Raw genomic sequence first — 20,554 nt, forward strand, 5'->3', positions numbered from 1 at the left:
TACAAGGTCATTTCTTAATTATTGACATTTTTTAAGATATAAACTCATTTCGATGTTACACTCATCAAGAGCTTTCATTTGAGTACCCACATGCATTTTTTATATATTTGTCATATATACATATATATAATATATATAGATATATGAAATATACGAACAATTGATGTGGGTACTCAAATGAAAGGTCTTGATGAGTGTAACATCGGGGTGAGGTTATATCTTTAAAAATATCATTAGTTCACGAGATACAAGGCCATTTCTTAATTATGTATCTAAGGATAAAAATTTCACTAAAAAAAATCGATTTTATCACATGACTATCCCGTTTCTCTCTTAATAATATAGATTAGATATTTAATTTTTTTTTTAACAAAAAATAAAATTTTTATGATTTACTTTAAAAATATTTCCTCAAAAAAATAATCTAAGTAAAAAAATAAAAAATCGCTCAATGAAAAAATAAAAAAAAATCACATTCGCTTACCGACACCATCACAGTCACTCATCTTTCATCTTCAATCACAGCATTCACTCTAAACTAAAAAGAGTTTAAAATCTTGGAGGCTTCCTGCTTGGCTTTCTGATCGTCATCGTTCTTGGCAGGAAACTCCGCAGTCATCTTCAGGAATTTTTTCGCCTCGTCCTTGCGGTCCAATTTCAGGTAAGTCTTCCCCAAGAGTAGAAGGTTGTGGCTGTAGAACAGCGGATCTGCTTTTTCAGCAGCCTCCAGGTACTGCAGCGCTTCTTCGAAAGAGGAGTCTGGAACCTTTCCGAAAATCGCCGAGGCGATTTTCTTTTGGTACCACGCCAAGTCGGCGACAGAGTAACACCAGTTGCCTAGCATGTACAGTGTTGTTGCGTCGTTTGGGTTTAGTTCACTTGCTGCCTGGAAATTAAAATTTTTTATTAAAAATTTTATTAAAATTTTTTTTTTTAAATCTTTATCAAAATTAATTATTATAAATTTTATCAAAATTAATTATTAAAAATTTTGTTAAAATTTTTATGTTAAAAATTTTATTCATTCAAAATTAATTATTAAAAATTTTAATAAAATTTTTTTTAATCAATATTTTATTCAAATTAATAATTAAAAATTTTAATTATTTAGAATTATATCAAAATTAATTATTAAAAATTTTGTTAAAATTTTTATATTAAAAATTTTATTTGTTCAAAATTAATTATTAAAAATTTTATTAAAATTAATTATAAACATTTTTTTATTAAATTTTTATCAAAATTAATTATTAAAAATTTTGTTAAAATTTTTATGTTAAAATTCTTATTTATTCAAAATTTTATTTAATAAAAATTTTACTAAAATTAATTATTAAAAATTTTATTAATTAAAAATTTATCAATTTATATTTAATCAAATTAATTAATTAATTATAAAAATAAATAATTACCAGCATATGTTCCTTAACAACATTCAATGTTTTAATTTTTTCTTTCATCCCTTCATAATTAGTCTTGCTATCAATCAAAATCGCGGTCCATTTATGAACAGCCCAATGCTTGTCATCTATAGCAGCAGCTTCAGTGATTAGATTATAAGCGTCATAAATAAGTTTTTTAGCTCCAACATCACTAGCTGTCTTTGAAATATTATAAAGAGCTCGTGCGAGTCGCCATAAAACTTCAACGTCTTTCGAATCCTAAATAATTAAGAAAAAAAAAAATTTATTTTACAATTTTTAATATTTAATTTTAAAAATTAAATTTAATTAAATTTAATATTTAATTTAAAAAATTAAACTGATATACATACTCTGAGTTGATCCAAAATATCCCGCACTTTGCTATACTCCCGATTTTCATACAACGCGTCAACTTTTGAAAACAAAGCATTTCTAGACTTGGTAGAGCTTATATCCAGCTCATCTTTTTTTGCAAAGCCCCAAAGTCCAAGAGATATTATTGGTAATGGAGCTGGAAGTTTTTTTACTGGGAAATATTTCTGAAAAAATAGAAAAAATAAATTATTAATGTTAGTAATAATAAAAAAAAATTAATTAATTAATTTTATTAAAAATCAAATAGTTAATTAATTTTATTGAAAATATTTGATTAATTTTATTAAACATTATTAATTAATTTTATAACAAATAAATAATTATTTTTATTAATAATAATTATTTCCGACATTTAATTTTTTTATGAATAAAAAGTAAAAAAATTACTTTAGAAAAGATGAACGGTAAGCCATTAAAGGAAATACGGGAGCTATAAGATCTTGCAAGCCGTAAGATTCTTTGAAAAATCATGTTACAGTTATTTTTTAATTAATTATTGTAATTGTATAATGATTAATTGTTGAAATTTGTAGTGTCAAAATCAACAAGTGACAAGTGTATATTATTTCTCAGTTGTTTTGGTTGGAATTGTTGTGACAAGTGATATGACTGAGCAGAAGCGGACTGAAAATGGACTCGCGCCGCCATCTTGTGCGCAGTAGCACTGCAGTCGTTTTTTAAACTAACGGTTGGGAAGTTATCGACCGCGGAAATTTGAATTTATTAATTTTTCGACTAATGATTAAAATGAAATTTATTTTAAAGAAAGAGTCGGGTGCTTGTCAATTGACTTCAAAAATTATAACTTGAATTTTTTTGAAAATTTACTTGACAAAATTAATTTTTGTAAATATTTTATTGATAGATATTATTTAAATTTGGATATTTTTAGATTTCTCGGTATTAAAATTCAACTTGTTATAGCTTATTTTGTTTATTGAAATGTCTGCTTTAAAGTACGTTGATTGATTTTCATGAAAAAAATTTTATTTATTAAAAAAATCTCAAAAAGTCAAATAAACTCGAGAAAACTTTGATAATCAGCAAAAATTAAATTATCTTATTTTCAACTTTTAATTTTTTTAACTTCCCGTTATCAAAATCCCGATTGTTATAGCTCATTTTATTCGTTAGAATGCCTTTTTTGAGGTACATGCATTGATTTTTGTGAAAAAAATTTATTTCATGGGAAAAATTCTGAAAAAATAAAGTTAAAAAAACTGCAATAAAAAGGCAAAAATCAATTTTTTCAATTTTCAACTTTTTATTTATCTAACTTCCAGATATCGAAATTCAATTCATTATAGCTCATTTTATTTGTTGGAATGTCTTCTTTGAGTTACGTTTATTGATTTTCATGAAAAAAATTTTATTCAATAAAAAAATCCTAGAAAATCAAATAAAGTCACGAAAACTTTGATAATCAGCAAAAATTAAATTATCTTATTTTCAACTTTTAATTTTTTTAACTTCCCGTTATCAAAATTCCACTTATTATAGCTTATTTTATTCGTTAAAATATCTCCTTTAAGGTACATTAATTAATTTTTCTAAAAAAAATTTATTTCATAGAAAAAATCCTAAAAAATTGAAGAAAGTTAAAGAAACTTCGATAATAGGCAAAAATAATTTTTTTCAATTTTCAACTTTTTATTTATCTAACTTCCAGCTATTGAAATTCAATTTATTATAGCTCATTTTGTTTGTTGAAATATCTTCTTTAAGGTACGTTCATTGATTTTTATCAAAAAAATTTTTTTCCCCAAAAAAATCCCAAAAAGCAAAAGTTACTTTGAAAAAATATCATTTTTCGGTAAATTTTACTTTTAAAAATTTTAACATTTTTTTTTTAATTGTTCCCGTGGTCAAAAGTAAACTTATTATAGCTCATTTTATTTGTTTAAATGTCTACTTTAAGGTACATTAATTAATTTTTCTAAAAAAAATTTATTTCACAGAAAAAATCCTAAAAAATTAAAAAAAACTTCGAAAAACTGCCATAATAGGCAAAAATTAAGTCATCTTATTTTCAACTTTTAATTTTTTTAACTTTCCGATATCAAAATTCAATTTATTATAGCTCATTTTAATTGTTGAAATGTCTTCTTTAAGGCACATTATTTAATTTTTCTAAAAAAAATTTATTTCATTGAAAAAATCCTAAAAAATTAAAGAAAGTTGTAAACTTTAATTATCTTTAAACTCTAAATTATTTTGTACTTTTTAGTTAGCTTTAAAATGAAAGGAAATTCGGTTCTTTTTCGTAACAGTGACTGAAACAATAAAATTTTCATAAAAAAAAGATAAATTTTCCTTAAAAGTAATCAATCTAAAACTAATCCGACTCTTCTGGGGCAAAATGACCCATATATAGATGTACATAATAGATGAATAAAAAGAAGAATAGAACTACCTGCGCCGGGCCTCTTCTCTTCTATTCGGCATACGACTGCAGGCACATTGCGACAGCCTTGAGTAGGGTGGCTAGGTAGTTCTCAGGGGGGGTGGTGGGAGGCCATTGAACGCGAAGGGTGAATTCGCGCACAAACGCTCTGCGGCGCATCTGAACAGAGACGAAAAATCTTTCTGCAGCATCCGCCTGCTCGCTCTTATTCACGTGGCTCTTCAGGATAATATCACACACTCTCTCTTCTCGTATCACCGCCGAGTCTACCTCAGTGCTGGTAAAGTTCACCCCGAAGCCGGGTCGCAATTTTTATCCTTTATATTTTGCGTAATTATTTTATTTTCCCCACTCTTGCTCAATTATTCCCAAATAATTTATTTTTTCTCTTTCAAACCCTGGAAAAAAAATTATTTTTTCCATTTTTTTAAATTAATTTTATTTTATTTTGCTCTAATTAAGCGACCAATTAATTGGAAGGGTTGTTAAATGTCTTTGGTCCAGTACTCGAGTTCACAATTACAGAAAAAGTGAGTGTGGAGTCTATTTATATAAATTTTATTTTATATTAAAGTGAATTTTTTAAAAATAATTATTAATTTTTAATAATAGAGTGATTAATATTCAAAGATAATCCGTTCGACATTTATATTTTTCTATGACGAATTCTTGCGTTACGTGACCAAATTGGCAACGATGTCTAGTGGACAAAAGGATTCACGTTATGCATACATCGCGTGTCCTTTGCATGACTCCGGTAAGTATTTATTTATTTATTATTGATCTGTTTGTTTGTTTTTATTAAAGGTCAATTGTGCTTTTTAAATACAGTTGATAATTATAATTAAATAAATTCAATTTAAAAAAAATTACCTGAAACGCCATCTGTTAATAGTTTATTTAACTATTTTTTTGGGCATTGGTGAAGTTGCGCAACGAGCAAAGAGTGTGTTCTGATACACGAATACAAAAAAAAATTTTGCATTATTAAATAATGACTTTTGTTAAATTGCACTGTACTTTCTTAAATATTGAAGTTTTTAAAGATATAAGCTCATCTTGATGTTGCACTCATCAAGAGCTTTCATTTGAGTACCCACATGAATTTTTGATATATTTTTCATATATACATATATACAATATATATTTTAAAAATATAAGCTCATCTTAATGTTATACTCATCAAGAGCTTTCATTTGAGTACCCACATGTATTTTTGATATATTTTTCATTTATATTTATATATATAATATATATATAAATATATAAAATATATATGAAAAATTGATGTGGGTACTCAAATGAAAGGTCTCAATGAGTGTATTGTCAATGTGAGCTTATATCTTAAAAAATATCAATAGTTTACAAAATACAAGGTCATTTCTTAATTATTAACATTTTTTAAGATATAAACTCATTTTGATGTCATACTCATCGAGACCTTTCATTTAACAACCCACTTGGTATTTTTGATATATTTTTCATAAATATATAAAATATATGAAAAATTGATGTGAGTACTCAAATAAAAGGTATTAATGAGTGTAACATCGGGATGAGCTTATATCTTTAAAAATGTCAATAGTTTACGAGATACAAGGTCATTTCTTAATTATGTTTCTATCAAATTTAACCAAAAAAAAACCCATTTTATCATATTAATACACTGGCCACAAAATTTTGCTTATTCTCTTAATAATATTGATAATTATTCATGAAATTTAATATTAGAACAAAATGTAAAATAAAAAATTTATCTGGGTAATTAATAATACTAATAATTACCCAATAAAATTTTTTAGACATAATTATGTAATAATTTGAACTATTGCCAAAAATTTAAATTAAGATTGTAATTAATAAAAAATAATGTTAAAAATAGTTGATAATTAGACATGATTAATGAAGCTGAATTAATTAACAAGCTCTTAAAATAATTACAATGATTAATTATATAAATTAAATTTTGATTATGATGGACTTTTGGTAATTTTTGAAAGAAGTTTAAAGAATTTTATAAAAAATTAAAATTAATTTATCTCACGCTCTTATCACAAAAGCTCTTATTAAAATTATTAAATAATGTTAATTATTTATTCCAAGTGGAGGATTTAAAGTGACATTTACTTTTTGGAAGTTAGAAGAGCTACAAGTTGGATATTAAACTATTTATTTATCGTACCCGGCAACTCGCCAACGGGAAGTGATAGAGTCTGGTTAAGGTCACACTTAAACTCGTATTTATCAATTTTTTTTTGTTATCGTTTTAATTATATCATTAAATAATAATAAATTTGAGTATTTTCAAAATAGGATTTTTTTTGTAGTTAATTTAATTTTTTACAAAAAAAGTTTCTCATTTTTTTTTTTACAATTTTTAATATTTTAGCCAAAAATAAAATTTTGAACTTTTGAAAACTTGGGACAAAATTTTTATAAAAAATTATTTTTAAAAAATAAAAATATTTTTTAATTAAAATTAAAATAATTTTTTAAAAAATTATTTTTAATTTTCAATATTTGACCCAAAAATCAAAATTAAAAATTTTGACAAAAATCCAATTTTTTTAAAATAAATTCTTAAAAACAATATTGAAAGATTTTCCGGAAAATAAATAAAAATAAAATCCTGGAACTTTGGAATAATTTAATCGAGCGTGATATTTAATAGGTACTTTAAAAATCAATTCATTTTTTTTATTATCAGTATAAATAAATGTAAGCTTGCCAAAATGTCACTCGCCGGAAGTAATATAAATCTCCGTTTGGAATCTCGTAAGTTTAAAAAATCCGAAATGAGCACAGCCAATTTTTTTGATTAGTCTCTCGTGACTAAGCATATAGCAATATATTGTGATATGTATATCAACGAGGCCATCTCCGCCATTGAACTCAGCTCATACATTTATTTTACCTTGACCGTAACACCGTGACTTGAAAGCTCGTAAACTGAGCTTTGTGATACAGTACAGTTCAATAGCTTTTAATAATACACCTCATATTATTATTCTCTTCTCTTCTATATTTTAGTCATTTATTATTCTGTCAAAGTATCTAACTATAAATAAGAATCAAAGAATCATTATCTGTCGCTTTATAATCAACAATCCTCACTATTTTATTTTATTTTATTTTTTAACTTTCAAATAAAAATATAAATATCTCAAAGCATTGAAAGCTTTACAGAAGTAGATTTAAACAAAGCTGCAAATATAAGCTCTTGACTTAAAAGCTTTTAAAATGCATGACATTGTTTTGTTGAGTTTTCAAATACTGAAAAAAAGTTTCAATTTTTTTTTTTTTTATTACTTCCGCTGTTTAAATTTTTTAATAATTTTTTTTTATTAATTACAAAAATTTATTATTATTATTATTATTATTATTTAAGATTTAAATTTAAGTTCGAAAATAATAATAATAATAATAATAATTTTAAAAACTGAAGATTATTATTATTATTATTATTTTAAAAAATTAATTAATTAAAAAAATTTTGAATGTTGATATCAGAATAATTTTTTAAATTATTATTACAATTTATAAAATTTTAATTAAACTTTAACATGATCAATATTAAAGTCTCAAGGGAAATAAATTTATCCTAAAACTTTAACACTAGATAAAATAAAAAAAAAAAACTATTTTTGTTGAATATGATAAAAATAAGTAAGTTAATTATTCAGATGAATTACAAAAGTTGTTATAAAAACCTTGTGGTATTTATAAGTATTTACAGTACTGATCTATTATTAAATAAATTTATTTTAGTTTTCACACTCTTGCCAAATATATACGTAATATGTCTCTAAGGGTGGATTATAATATTTACGTATTATTATAAATTTATGTACGCTATTATTGAGTTATAATAATAATATTATTATAACGGAGAGAAAAGCTCGGAAATATGATGTATATTATATACACGTAAGGACATTTATGAGTTGTCAAGTTATTGTCGAGTTTACTCGGTTGTTTCAAATCTCCAGGGATTGTATGTGACTTATATTAACAGTGACTAACAATCCTTGGTTAATGTTTATTTTATCGGATTAAATTTATTTTATTAAAAGAATAAGAAAAATTTTGTGGCCTCTATTTCTAGGTGCATAATTAAGAAATGACCTAGTATCTTGTGAAATATTGACATTTTTAAAGATATAAGCTCATCCCGATGTTACACTCATGAAGACCTTTCATTTGAGTACCCACATCAATTTCACATATATTTTATATATTTATATATTTCACAAATACCATATATATAAAATATACAAAAATTGCCATGTGGGTACTTAAATAAAAGGTCTCGATGAGTGTAACATCAAAATGAGTTTATATCTTAAAAAATGTTAATAATTAAGAAATGACCTAGTATCTTGTGAAATATTGACATTTTTAAAGATATAAGCTCATCCCGATGTTACACTCATGAAGACCTTTCATTTGAGTACCCACATCAATTTCACATATATTTTATATATTTATATATTTCCCAAATACCATATACATGAATATATATAAAAAATGACATGTGGGTATTCAAATGAAAGGTCTCGATGAGTGTAACATGGAAATGAGTTTATATCTTAAAAAATATCAATAATTAAAAAATGACCTTATATCTTGTGAACTATTAACATTTTCAAAGATATAAGCTCATCCCGATGTTACACTCATGAAGACCTTTCATTTGAGTACCCACATCAATTTTTCATATATATTATATATATATATATATGAAAAATATATCAAAAATGCATGTGGGTACTCAAATAAAAGCTCTTGATGAGTGTAACATCGGAATGAGCTTATATCTTTAAAATATATATTATATATATGTATATATAAAAAATATATAAAAAATGCATGTGGGTACTCAAATGAAAGCTCTTGACGAGTGTAACATCAGGATGAGCTTATATCTTTAAAAATCTCAATATTTAAAAAAATACAGTGCAATTTAACAAAATCCTCTTTAATAAACCAAAATTTTATTTATTTATAGCTCACTACGGCAGTCACATAGTCACAAGGTTGCTAGTAATAATAATAATAATAATAAATTCCCTTAAAAAATTTTTTTTAAAACAATAAAAAATCCCTAAAAAATTTTCCAGTAAAAGCTCTATAAATTATCTTTGAACGCATCTCGAGGTCTGATTGTCAGACGAAGGTCTAACGTAAATCGACCACGTGAGTTTCCCCACTTTTTAAATTAACCTGAGAGTCGCGACGAGTGTTTCTCAGTACGAGGACGTTCCTCGTCCAGGTAGCTACTGGCCAACATCCTCAATAGTCCTTTTTTACAACTTTAAATAAATAACTATCCAACCCTAACTTTAAAAAACTAAAACTAAAACTTAAAAAGAAAAGAAAAACTCACCTTTCTTCTTAAGTGACTTGTCTTCATAAATATTAAATCCTTATCGACGTAACTTTATAAACAAAACCGGGTTTTAAATAATAAAAACTTATCGAGCAATCCGACCCTTGACATTGCAAACAATTGTTATAAAAACAATATTAATAATAATTGTTGTTGTTAATGACGAGCAATATCGGGTGCCAATTTTAGAGTGAAAAAATTTAAAAAATGTGGCCTTGGCTCGCTCGTAAAATAAATCGCCGGGAGTTTTGTAATTAAAAATAGAAATTTACGCATTAAATAAAAATAAAAATAAATAATAAAAATAAAACGTACCACAATGAATTTGATGTTCCGCAAGAACTTTAGTGCCGAGAAAGCTTCGAGCGGTGAAACACGCACCGGCATTACGGGCGTTTACGGTCCCTGCGCTTCTACAGGAACAAGCGGAACAAGTGTTCTCGGGCCAGGGGGCGCCAGGCTCGGAATTCGCCCGAGTATCGGAACCGCGGGAGGCCGCGGTCCAATCAGAAGAAGCCGGGAATTCGGATACTCTCCGATGGACGACCACCCTACTCACGCGTACAGAACTCATCTGTTTCTTTCTCCGCCGTCAGGTGCCGTCGAGGAACCCGCGGAACGGATTGGTCCTGGACCCAGGAGGAGTTCCTCTTCTCATGTGGTAAAATGGGGCGGCGGGAACATCAACACTGCTGGGAACAATAATAATGTTAGCAATAATAATAGTGGTAATATCAATATTAATCTTGGAACCAAACGGAAACAGAGCAATCAGATCAAGGACATCTCGGAACCTCCCACTCCCACTGCTTCCAGACAGGTATGTATCGATTTATTTTTTTAACTCTGATTTATTCCTCTTTTTTTTGTTCTTTTAGTTTTAATTCTTCTTGATATTAGAGATAAAAAAATTATAAAAGACCTATTTTATCAGAAATTTTAGTCTCTAAATAAAGTTTCTTATAATTTTTTTGTTTCTTCAATATTTAAGCCAGAATTTTAATTTTAAGTCAGGTCTATTATTGTGCAAATGAATTTTTTAAAAATTTTAATTAAAAAATTAAAATACTGGATTAAATATTAAAGGTATGAAAAATTTGTGAGACCTTTTTTGTAGGGAATTTAATTCTCTGTAAAAAAGGATTTTTATTTTTTTGTATTAATACTTTAGGCAAAAATAACTTTTTAAACTTTTTAAAACTAGGGATATCTATAGTTTAATTTTTGAGCTTTAAATTCAAATTTTGAAGAAAAAATTAGAGGGAAAAATTTATAAGGACCTTTTTTATAGGAAATTAAATTTTCTAAATAGAAGGATTTATTAACTATTAATAATTTAATTTATTTGAAGACAATTATTAAATTTTAATAAATATTTTTTAACATTTAATAAATATTTATTTGGGAGGAAAGTACATTTATTAATAGTTAATAATATTTTTTAACTAACAAATATTTATTAACATTTAATAAATCGTCTAATAAATAATTAAATTCTACGTTAAAAAATCATTTATTAACAGTTAATAAAGCTTATTTAATATAAAAAAATCCTTCTATCAGTGTATAAAAATTATTTTTACTTTTTTTTATGATAATCATAATATATGTATGAAGTGTAATGATTTTGTGGTATATAAACTACAAAAGTCGTGCTTAAAAAGATTATTATGCAGCATTGCACGTCTGTCGCATAAAGCGCGTCTGATATAAAGATTAAGTTACATATCGCGTGCCTAATGCCAAAAGGGCGTATAATTTTTTTTTTTGGTGCCAATCCTTTTGTAAACATGTTCTAAGCCTAAAAATGAAAAAAAAATTTCCAAAGCCAAAAGGGCGTATGTCTCAAGTTATACGCCCTTTTGGATTTAGTACACTGAAAATTTAGTGATCTAAAACCAAAAGGGCGTATAATTTTTAACTTCCCGTTAAGGTGTTTTTCATTCTATGCATACATATTATGGATTTTAACACCAATTTTACGCAACGGAATCGGTGGTTTGAATTTTTAGGCGAGTAGAGCATACCTACGCTTGCGCTTAAAGTATACAATTAAACAAAAATATATCTTTTATTGCAGCTATTGCGGGCAAGGAATTATTATAATAATTCGAAGTTAAAAAATACTAGAAAAAACTAATATCAAAATACGGAAAGTTTATTGGGGTACAATTCCTGCACCTTCTATACGTGCATCTTTTACATTTTCTGTCTGAAAAAAAAAAAAAGAAATTTATAAAAAATATGAACATTTTAGTACGCGAAAAAATTTTTAATTCATATGATTTTTTAATCATTGGTCTGTCCAAGATGATGAAAATTTGAAGTTACTACCATCGGAAATGTTGACTTTTAAAAAATTTTCTCCGAACAATTTTGAAGACTATTTTTCGAAATTTTGAAAAATCCTGATTTTTTTTTATACGCCCTTTTGGCTTTAGCCCGAAAATGTCCTAAAGCCAAAAGGGCGTATATCTTAAGATACGCCCTTTTGGCGTTAGTACGTCAAAAATTTTTTTTCTGCAGATCTTTACATTTCGAGCGATTCTAGAAAGAATGGCAAAAAAAAATTTTTTTATACGCCCTTTTGGCATAAAGCCCTATATAACTGCTGTAATACGCCCTTTTGGCATTAGGCACGCGATATATAGATTATATCGAATGATTATTATGTTTCCAAGCGAGTTAGGTAATGTAAATCCTAAAAATAAAAGGGCCATTTTTTTTTAGAACTACGTGACAATCTTGGATAATTCACAGATCTGAAATCGATTAGTTCCGTGTGTGTTTAAATTAACGATTCAGTCTATTTTTGTCTCTCGGAACAAATATAAATCTTCCTGACAACTTTTTAAATTGTCCTTAATTATGATTTTACTTATCACTTTTGCTTAGTTTTTTAATTGAGGTTCTAAAGTTTTAAGTTGACCTCAGTTTCTAATAATAACGCTATTACTGTACGGCTCTCAATTCTCGGTGGCTTAATGAAACTTGTTACACTTATTCTCATTGCCGTTAGCTTGGTCAAGTTCAAAGATGAGTTAAATTTAATAGTCTAGTCTTGTTCAATAATAATCACGATTTTCTTCAAATTTTAGCTAAACTAAGATACGACAAAATTTGATTTTCTACAAAAAAAGTCTATTATATTTTTTTTTTTGATTAATAGATATTTTCTATTAATAATAGAATTTTTTTAGATTAATCGACTATTGATATTTATTTAATTAGAAATAATGTATTAATAAGTTTAATAAATTTTCTATTAGTAATAGAATTTTCATGGACTAATAGAATATTTTATTAACAATGAAATTTTAATGGATTAATAGAATATTATTTTTATAATTACATTTTTATAAATCAATAGACTATTGATAATAATTCCATTAATAATGGAATTTTAATGGACTAATTGAATATTCTATTAGTGATGGAATTTTAATAAAATAATGGAATATTTTATTATTAATAGAATATTAATAGATCAATAGAAAATTTTTTTTAATCAATACATTATAATAAATCAATAGACTATTAATAATAATTCCATTGATAATGGAATTTTAATGGAATAATAAAAAATTGTTACTTATGGATAAATGGACCATTAATAATAATTCTATTGATAATGGAATTTTAATAGATTAATTGAATATTCGACTAATAATAGAATATTAATGGATCAATAAATTTTTTTTAATAATTATATTACAATGAATTAATAGACTATTAATAATAATTCTATTAATAATGGAATTTTAGTAGAGTAATGGAATATTTTATTAATAATAGAATATTAATAAATGAATAAAAAATTTTTTTAATAATTAATTAAAATTCCATTAATAATGGAATTTTAATAGATTAATGGACTAATATAAATAATTCTAATAACAATGGAATTTTAATAGACTATTGAAATATTCTATTAATAATGAAATTTTAATAGACTAATGGAATATTATTTTAATAATAAAATATTAATGGATCAAAAGAAGACTTTTAATAATTACATTTTAATTAATTAATGGATTATTAATAATACTTCCATTAGTAATGGAATTTTATTAAACTAATGGAATATTTTACTAATAATAGAACAATATGAATAGATGAATAGAAAATTTTTTTTAATAATTACATTTCAATGAATTAATAAATTATTAATAATAATTCCATTAATTATAGAGTTTTAATGGATTAATGGACTAATATGAATAATTCTAATAATAATGGAATTTTAATAGACCATTAGAATATTCTATTAATAATGGAATTTTAATGGATTAATAAAAAAATTTTTATTTATAAAACTTGAATGGATAAATAGACCATTAATAATAATTCTATTAATAATGGAATTTTAATAGACTAATTAAACATTCTATTAACAATAGAATATTAATGGATCAAAAGAAGACTTTTAATAAACACATTTCAATGAATTACTAGATTATTAATAATAATTCCATTAATAATGGAATTATAATAGACTAATGGAATATTTTACTAATAATAAAATATTAATAGATCAATACAAAATTTTTTTAATAATAATATTTCAATGAATTAATGGATTATTAAAAATACTTCCATTAATAATGAAATTTTAATGGATTTATAGAAATTTTGTATTTATAGAATTTGAATGGATAAATGGACCATTAATAATAATTATATTGGTAGTGGAATTTTAATAGACTAATGGAATACTCCATTAATAATAGAATATTAATAGATCCATGGAAGATTTTTTTAACAATTACATTTTAATAAATTAATGGATTATTAATAATAATTCCATTAATAATGGAATTTTAACGGATTAGTGGAGTATTTTATTAATAATAGATTATTAATGGATCAATAGATTTTTTTAATAATTACAGTTTAATGATAATAACAACTCTGATAATAACAATTCCATTAATAATGAAATTTCATTATATTAATGGACCATTAATAATGAAATTTTAATGGACTAATAGAAAATTATATTCATAATAAAACTTGAATGGATTATTGGACTATTAACAATAATTCCATTAATGATGGAATTTTAATAGACTAATGGAATATTCTATTTATAAAATTTTAACCAATCAATAGAATTTTTTATTAATAATAGAATTTTTAATAGATTTACGAAACTTTCCAATAATGATAAAATTTATATAAAAATCTTCACTTGAAATTTTATTATTATTATGATTAAAATTTTATCTCATTAAAAAAGATTGGCCCAAAAACTTAAAAGTAAGTGAAATAAATAAATTTCAAAGGACATTTATCTGTAGTGTGTCATAATAACTCACCGAGTTGCTCGTAGATTTTATCGACTCGATAGTGTTGTGTAGTTATAGCATGTAATCTATTCTACATAGCCGTATGACTTGCACATATATATATATGTACCATTACATGGATCGTAAAGTTTATGTACACGTGAACTCGTTTAAATATTCATATGATGGTAAGCCTCAACGCTTTTACCTCGTCGAGGTGAATCTAAAATCTTCACCAGAGTATATCCAGCTCACCGGGTGTTTCTCCAACAAAATATCCGGGCTTTTACATCTTTATATTTTCATTATTTAATCTCGGAAAGGAGATATTAATGCAACTTTTATGATTGTAGGTGTCATTCAGTGGGAGGACGGGAGGAATATACACTCCGTTGGTAGTTTCTGGTAATAGTCCCCCAAGAGGAGAGCCAATATCACTAGCGACTCTCGATCGTGACTGTTTTATCATTCCTTTGGCTTCTGTCGAGCGTTTTCTTCCTGCTGGTGTTCCGGTAATTTATCATTTTCTTCTTTTATTTTTTTTTTTATGTTTCTTTCAATAAAAATTTCTTAGGTTACAATTTTAAAATATATAAATATTATTTATCATTGAAAATAATTAAAAATTTTTTTTGAAATTAATAAGTGATAAAAAAATCGCATAATAATAATTATAATTTAAGTATTTTCGAATGCAGCCTAAATAAATAAATTGAAAATTCACAAATTCAAATCAAGACCTTTGCAATGACTAAAAAAAAAAACCGATTTTATCATATGACTATTTTAAATAATGACTTTTATTAAATTGCACTGTATTTTCTTAACTATTGACGCTTTAAAAGATATAAGCTCATCCCGATGTTACACTCATCAAGAGCTTTCATTTGAGTAACCACATGCATTTTTGATATATTTTTCATATATACATATACATATAATATATATAAATATATAAAATATATAAAAAATTGATGTGGGTACTCAAATGAAAGGTCTCGATGAGTGTAACATCGGGATGAGCTTATATCGTTAAAAATGTCAATAGTTCACGAGATACAAGGTGGTCATTTTTTAATTATTGATATTTTTAAAGATGTAAGCTCACCCTGATGTAACACTCATCAAGAGCTTTCATTTGAGTACCCACATGCATTTTTGATATATTTTTCACATATACATATATATATATATATATATATATATATATATATATATATATATATATATATATATAAAATATATGAAAAATTGATGTGGGTACTCAAATGAAAGGTCTCGATGAGTGTAACATCGGGATGAGCTTATATCGTTAAAAATGTCAATAGTTCACGAGATACAAGGTCATTTCTTAATTATTGACATTTTATAAGATATAAACTCATTTCGATGTTACACACCTCGAAACCTTTCATTCGAGTACCCACATGCATTTTTGATATATTTTTCATATTTACATATATATAATATATATAAATATATAAAATATATGAAAAATAGATGTGGGTACTCAAATGAAAGGTCTCGATGAGTGTAACATCGGGATGAGCTTATATCGTTAAAAATGTCAATAGTTCACGAGATACAAGGTCATTTCTCAATTATTGACATTTTATAAGATATAAACTCATTTCGATGTTACACACCTCGAGACCTTTCATTCGAGTACCCACATGCATTTTTGATATATTTTTCATATTTACATATATATAATATATATAAATATATAAAATATATGAAAAATAGATGTGGGTACTCAAATGAAAGGTCTCGATGAGTGTAACATCGGGATGAGCTTATATCGTCAAAAATGTCAATAGTTCACGAGATACAAGTTCATTTCTTAATTATGTCTCTAGAGATAGAGCATTTTCGAATGCAGCCTAAAAAAAAATTGAATTAATTATAAAAAAAAAACTAATGTTATAGGGTATGTAATAACTTACGGGGAGTATTGGCTCAAAAATGTTGTATTTATAGCACGCGCCAATAGCAGATAAAAAGAAGCCAGGAAGTCCGCTATCGGTGTTGGAAGTCGAAGATCCAAAACAATGTGTCTTGGCACACTTGATGACACCTTTGGAGCCGCTAGATCCTATCGTGGAGTCACCAATTGCAATGCCGCTCGTTCTGCAGCGGGATACCGCTGCTGAACTGATTGCAGAGATAGCGCCATCTGCGACTCAGAGCATTTTGTTGACCAACATGGAGCGGAACGGTAACATTTTTTATTTAATATTCACTTAATCTCACAAATCTGAAACATTAATCTAATAAGAAATTTTTATACTGAAAACTAACAGTTGACATTTTTTTTAAATTTTTATATTTAAAAAACAATAAAAAAATATTTTAAAAAATTTCCATTATCAATTTTTTTTAATTTGCACATTTAGAATTAAAAAAAAAATTTTCTTATAAAAAATTCACTGCTAAAAATTATAAAACAATTTTTTTTATTAAATAATTATAATATAAAATTTCAACAAAAATTACACTAATAATTTTGATAAATTTCTTAATATGAAATTAAACAAAAAAAAATTATAATTACAAAAATTAAATTATTAAAAATAATTTTAAAATTTGACAGCTGTCGGCTAACTTTATTTGCTTGCGCGCGCACATTAAATTCTATAATTACAATAAAACTGTCAACTAACCTAAAAATTGAAAACTCTTCACTAATATTAAAGAAAAAAATTTTTTTCTTAGTTTTAAATTAATAATAACTTTAATTTTATTTTATTCCAGCGGATTTTCCATTTATAACATATTATTTAATAAACAAGCACAACACTGACCCCGCGGATTTTTATCAAGAAGTCCAATGCGCAGCACTACGAAAATTTGACCCACGAGATCTCCGTTACGCTGCGAGTCACACATTAGACTTGTTCAATGAAGTCGCGACGATAGCCAGGCCGCCATTGGAGCCTCCTGGTGGCAGACCACCAATCCCGTCCACTGGATACATCGTTTCCATTTTTAAAGTCTTTGAGGGCGATGATAGTCTCAAATTTGAGCAAAATTGGCTCTATTGGACCGGTAAAAATTTTTTAACTAACTTATCGACTGTCGGTAATTCTAAATATAATTTAATAATTTATCCCTGATAGCCACGCTTTGATTAAAAGTAGTTGCATTTCAGCAGTTACAGTTAACTTGACATCAAGTTTGCCGTAAATTTTTATAGTACAATAGTTGTAAACAAATTGAATGCAATTTACAGCCCCAATTTGAATACAAGTTAACACCGAACTTTTAGTTAAATTGTACTACAATTTTACTACAACTTGAATAAAATACTTGTACTGCAAGTCTTGACGTCAAATTGCACTGTAACTTGTAGACAACTTAACTAAAACGTTTGGTTTGCAACTTTTTCATCAAGTTGGCTACAAATTTCGGCAGTAGATTGAATAAAAGTAAGTTAAGATGGCTATCAGGGATTATTATTTATTTCTAGAATTTTTATTGTTATAAATTAACTTACCGACTGTCGGTTATCATTAATATCATTTATAATTATTATTATTATTCATCAATTTATTATTTTATTAATTTGTAATTATTCATTTCTAAAATTATAATTATTATTGTTATTATTATTATTATTATTATTATTATTATTATTTACATTACAGGAGCAAGGATGATTTATCGGTATCTCCCAAAGTCCGTAGGACTGAAGCGGATCACACTTCACAAGTCAATGTCTCAAGGAGACAAAATGTACATGTTAATCTGCGAGTGCTCACAATTGCAAGACAACTTATCAGCAGCAGCCATTTTATTACCGGCTTTAAGAGCGCGGCTCTGTGGGTACACTGGGCTTTACCGACCGTCGGTGTGCTTCTGACTCGGAAGCAAGAACAAAAAAACATAAAATACTATTTTTTTGTCCAGTCAAAAATATTTTTTACCGGCTAAACAGATGATTAATTAATTAACTAATTAATAATTTAATAAATTAATTAATTAAATAATTAATAATTTAACAAATTAATTAACTAATTAATTATTTAGTAAATTAAGTAACTAATTAATTGTTTAATAAATTAATTAACCAATCAATTATTTAACTACTTGATTAATCAATTACTTAATAAATTAATTAAGTAATTGATTGTTTAATAAATTAATCAACTAATCAATTATTCAATTAATTCATTAATTATTTAATTGATGAATTAATTTTTTAATTAATTAATCAACCATGGTTAATTAATTTGTCAGTAAAAAATATTTTTATCGACGGCAAAATTTTCTATCTTTCATTCCAGTTCTTTAAATTAATGGCTTTAAATGGCTGCGTTCAAGTTTACTAAGTTCTTAGCAGATCCGAGCACGTCTTGTAGCAACAACTTAAATCAACTATATTATTTTTTTTTTACAAATCTATAATAAAACAATGCAAGGTATATTTATTTAAGTGTGTTTAAAATTAATTTTATTGGTAGATAAAGTCAGCCCTGCTCAGAACTTAGTAAACCTGAACGCAGCCAAATTTTTTTGTAAAATTTGTTATTATTATCGACTGCCAGTGAAAATTTTTTTCAACAAAATAATTTTTTTAAATCTCAAAAAAAGTTGCAAATATTTTTTTCACAATTTGAATGTCAAAAAATTAAAACAGAAATTTTTTGTTACAATTTTTTAAATAAAATATTTTAAATTTTAATATAAAAAAAAATTATTACCGACAATCGGTAAGAATTTTCTCTGACATCCGGTAAGTTTTTTTATCAACCTGTAAAAAAATTTCCTCTTAAAATTATCGACCTATGATAAAATGAATTTTTACCGACGGTAAGTCAGTAAAAAAAATTTCTAACCCACAATTTTTAAAACTAAATTTCAGCTCTATATTTGTACGAAATCTTCGCAATTTAAATATCGTGCATAATTTTTATCTACGCAACTAAAGTAATATTAAATATTAAATACGTATACGACATATCATATTTAAATAAGCTGTGATATTACTTATCACAATCACGACCATCGCTACTAGGTATTTTACAAAATACAAGTGAATTTACTTAATTGTAATAAATAATAACAATGAAAGAGCGACACTTTTTTATAGAACTTCTCTTAGAATAATTCTGAATAAAATTTTGCATAGTTAAATTTTTCTAGAACAAAAGGCTCAAGATCTTTGGACATTAATTAGACTCATTAATTAAAATTTAATAATTATTAATTAATAATGATAATAATAATAATTAGATACGCAACGCTTGACAATAGTTAGAAATTAATTAATTGAGTTTCTTGTAATAAATAATAAAAATGAAGTACAGTAGTCACTGATTGTGAAACAAGAGCCCTAATTAAACAAAATTAATCATAAAAATAATTGAAGAGCCTTGATAAATAATAACTGTGATTAAAGTGCATATTATGCATGGTACATAAACACAAACTGTGATTACATGTTTCGAAAAATAATTATCTAACTGTTCTGCCTATTTATTAATTATGTAATTACTATTAACTATGCTAATAAATAATTATCGACCAATCATTCCTGAGTTTTGGATTTATTTACAATTTTACAAGTTATTTTATTATTATTATTTTATAATAATAATAATAATAATTTTATTTAAATTAATAGATTTTTATCAAAAAAAATTATTAGTATTATTAATAATGATAATATAAA

General features: G+C 25.3%; 2 protein-coding genes across 6 annotated transcripts; one reads left to right on the top strand and one right to left on the bottom strand.

Moving 5' to 3' along the window:
* Nucleotides 1–232: 232 nt before the first annotated feature.
* LOC123266888 (regulator of microtubule dynamics protein 1-like) lies at nt 233–9,768 on the bottom strand. Of its 2 annotated transcripts, none has more exons than XM_044731340.1 (4): nt 9,590–9,768; nt 1,775–1,963; nt 1,413–1,661; nt 233–886 (listed from the first exon to the last, which is right to left on the bottom strand). In XM_044731340.1, exons 1-4 carry the CDS (start codon nt 9,614–9,616, stop codon nt 539–541), a joined length of 813 nt encoding a protein of 270 aa, XP_044587275.1. In that variant the 5' UTR covers nt 9,617–9,768; the 3' UTR covers nt 233–538. The 2 variants fall into 2 exon arrangements, with proteins under 2 accessions (XP_044587275.1, XP_044587274.1); XM_044731339.1 differs by lacking the exon at nt 9,590–9,768 and adding an exon at nt 2,187–2,421.
* LOC123266879 lies at nt 4,235–19,459 on the top strand. 4 transcript variants are annotated; one of them, XM_044731323.1, is made up of 9 exons: nt 4,235–4,483; nt 4,666–4,733; nt 4,908–4,960; nt 10,189–10,412; nt 15,234–15,392; nt 16,861–17,098; nt 17,635–17,928; nt 18,528–18,788; nt 19,120–19,458. In XM_044731323.1, exons 2-8 carry the CDS (start codon nt 4,693–4,695, stop codon nt 18,740–18,742), a joined length of 1,224 nt encoding a protein of 407 aa, XP_044587258.1. In that variant the 5' UTR covers nt 4,235–4,483; nt 4,666–4,692; the 3' UTR covers nt 18,743–18,788; nt 19,120–19,458. The 4 variants fall into 4 exon arrangements, with proteins under 4 accessions (XP_044587258.1, XP_044587257.1, XP_044587259.1 ...); XM_044731322.1 differs by having other exon boundaries at nt 4,235–4,733; XM_044731324.1 differs by having other exon boundaries at nt 4,236–4,733; nt 4,816–4,960.
* Nucleotides 19,460–20,554: the final 1,095 nt, after the last annotated feature.

This window comes from Cotesia glomerata, linkage group LG6 (genome assembly GCF_020080835.1).
Source record: "Cotesia glomerata isolate CgM1 linkage group LG6, MPM_Cglom_v2.3, whole genome shotgun sequence".
NCBI lineage: Eukaryota > Metazoa > Arthropoda > Insecta > Hymenoptera > Braconidae > Cotesia > Cotesia glomerata.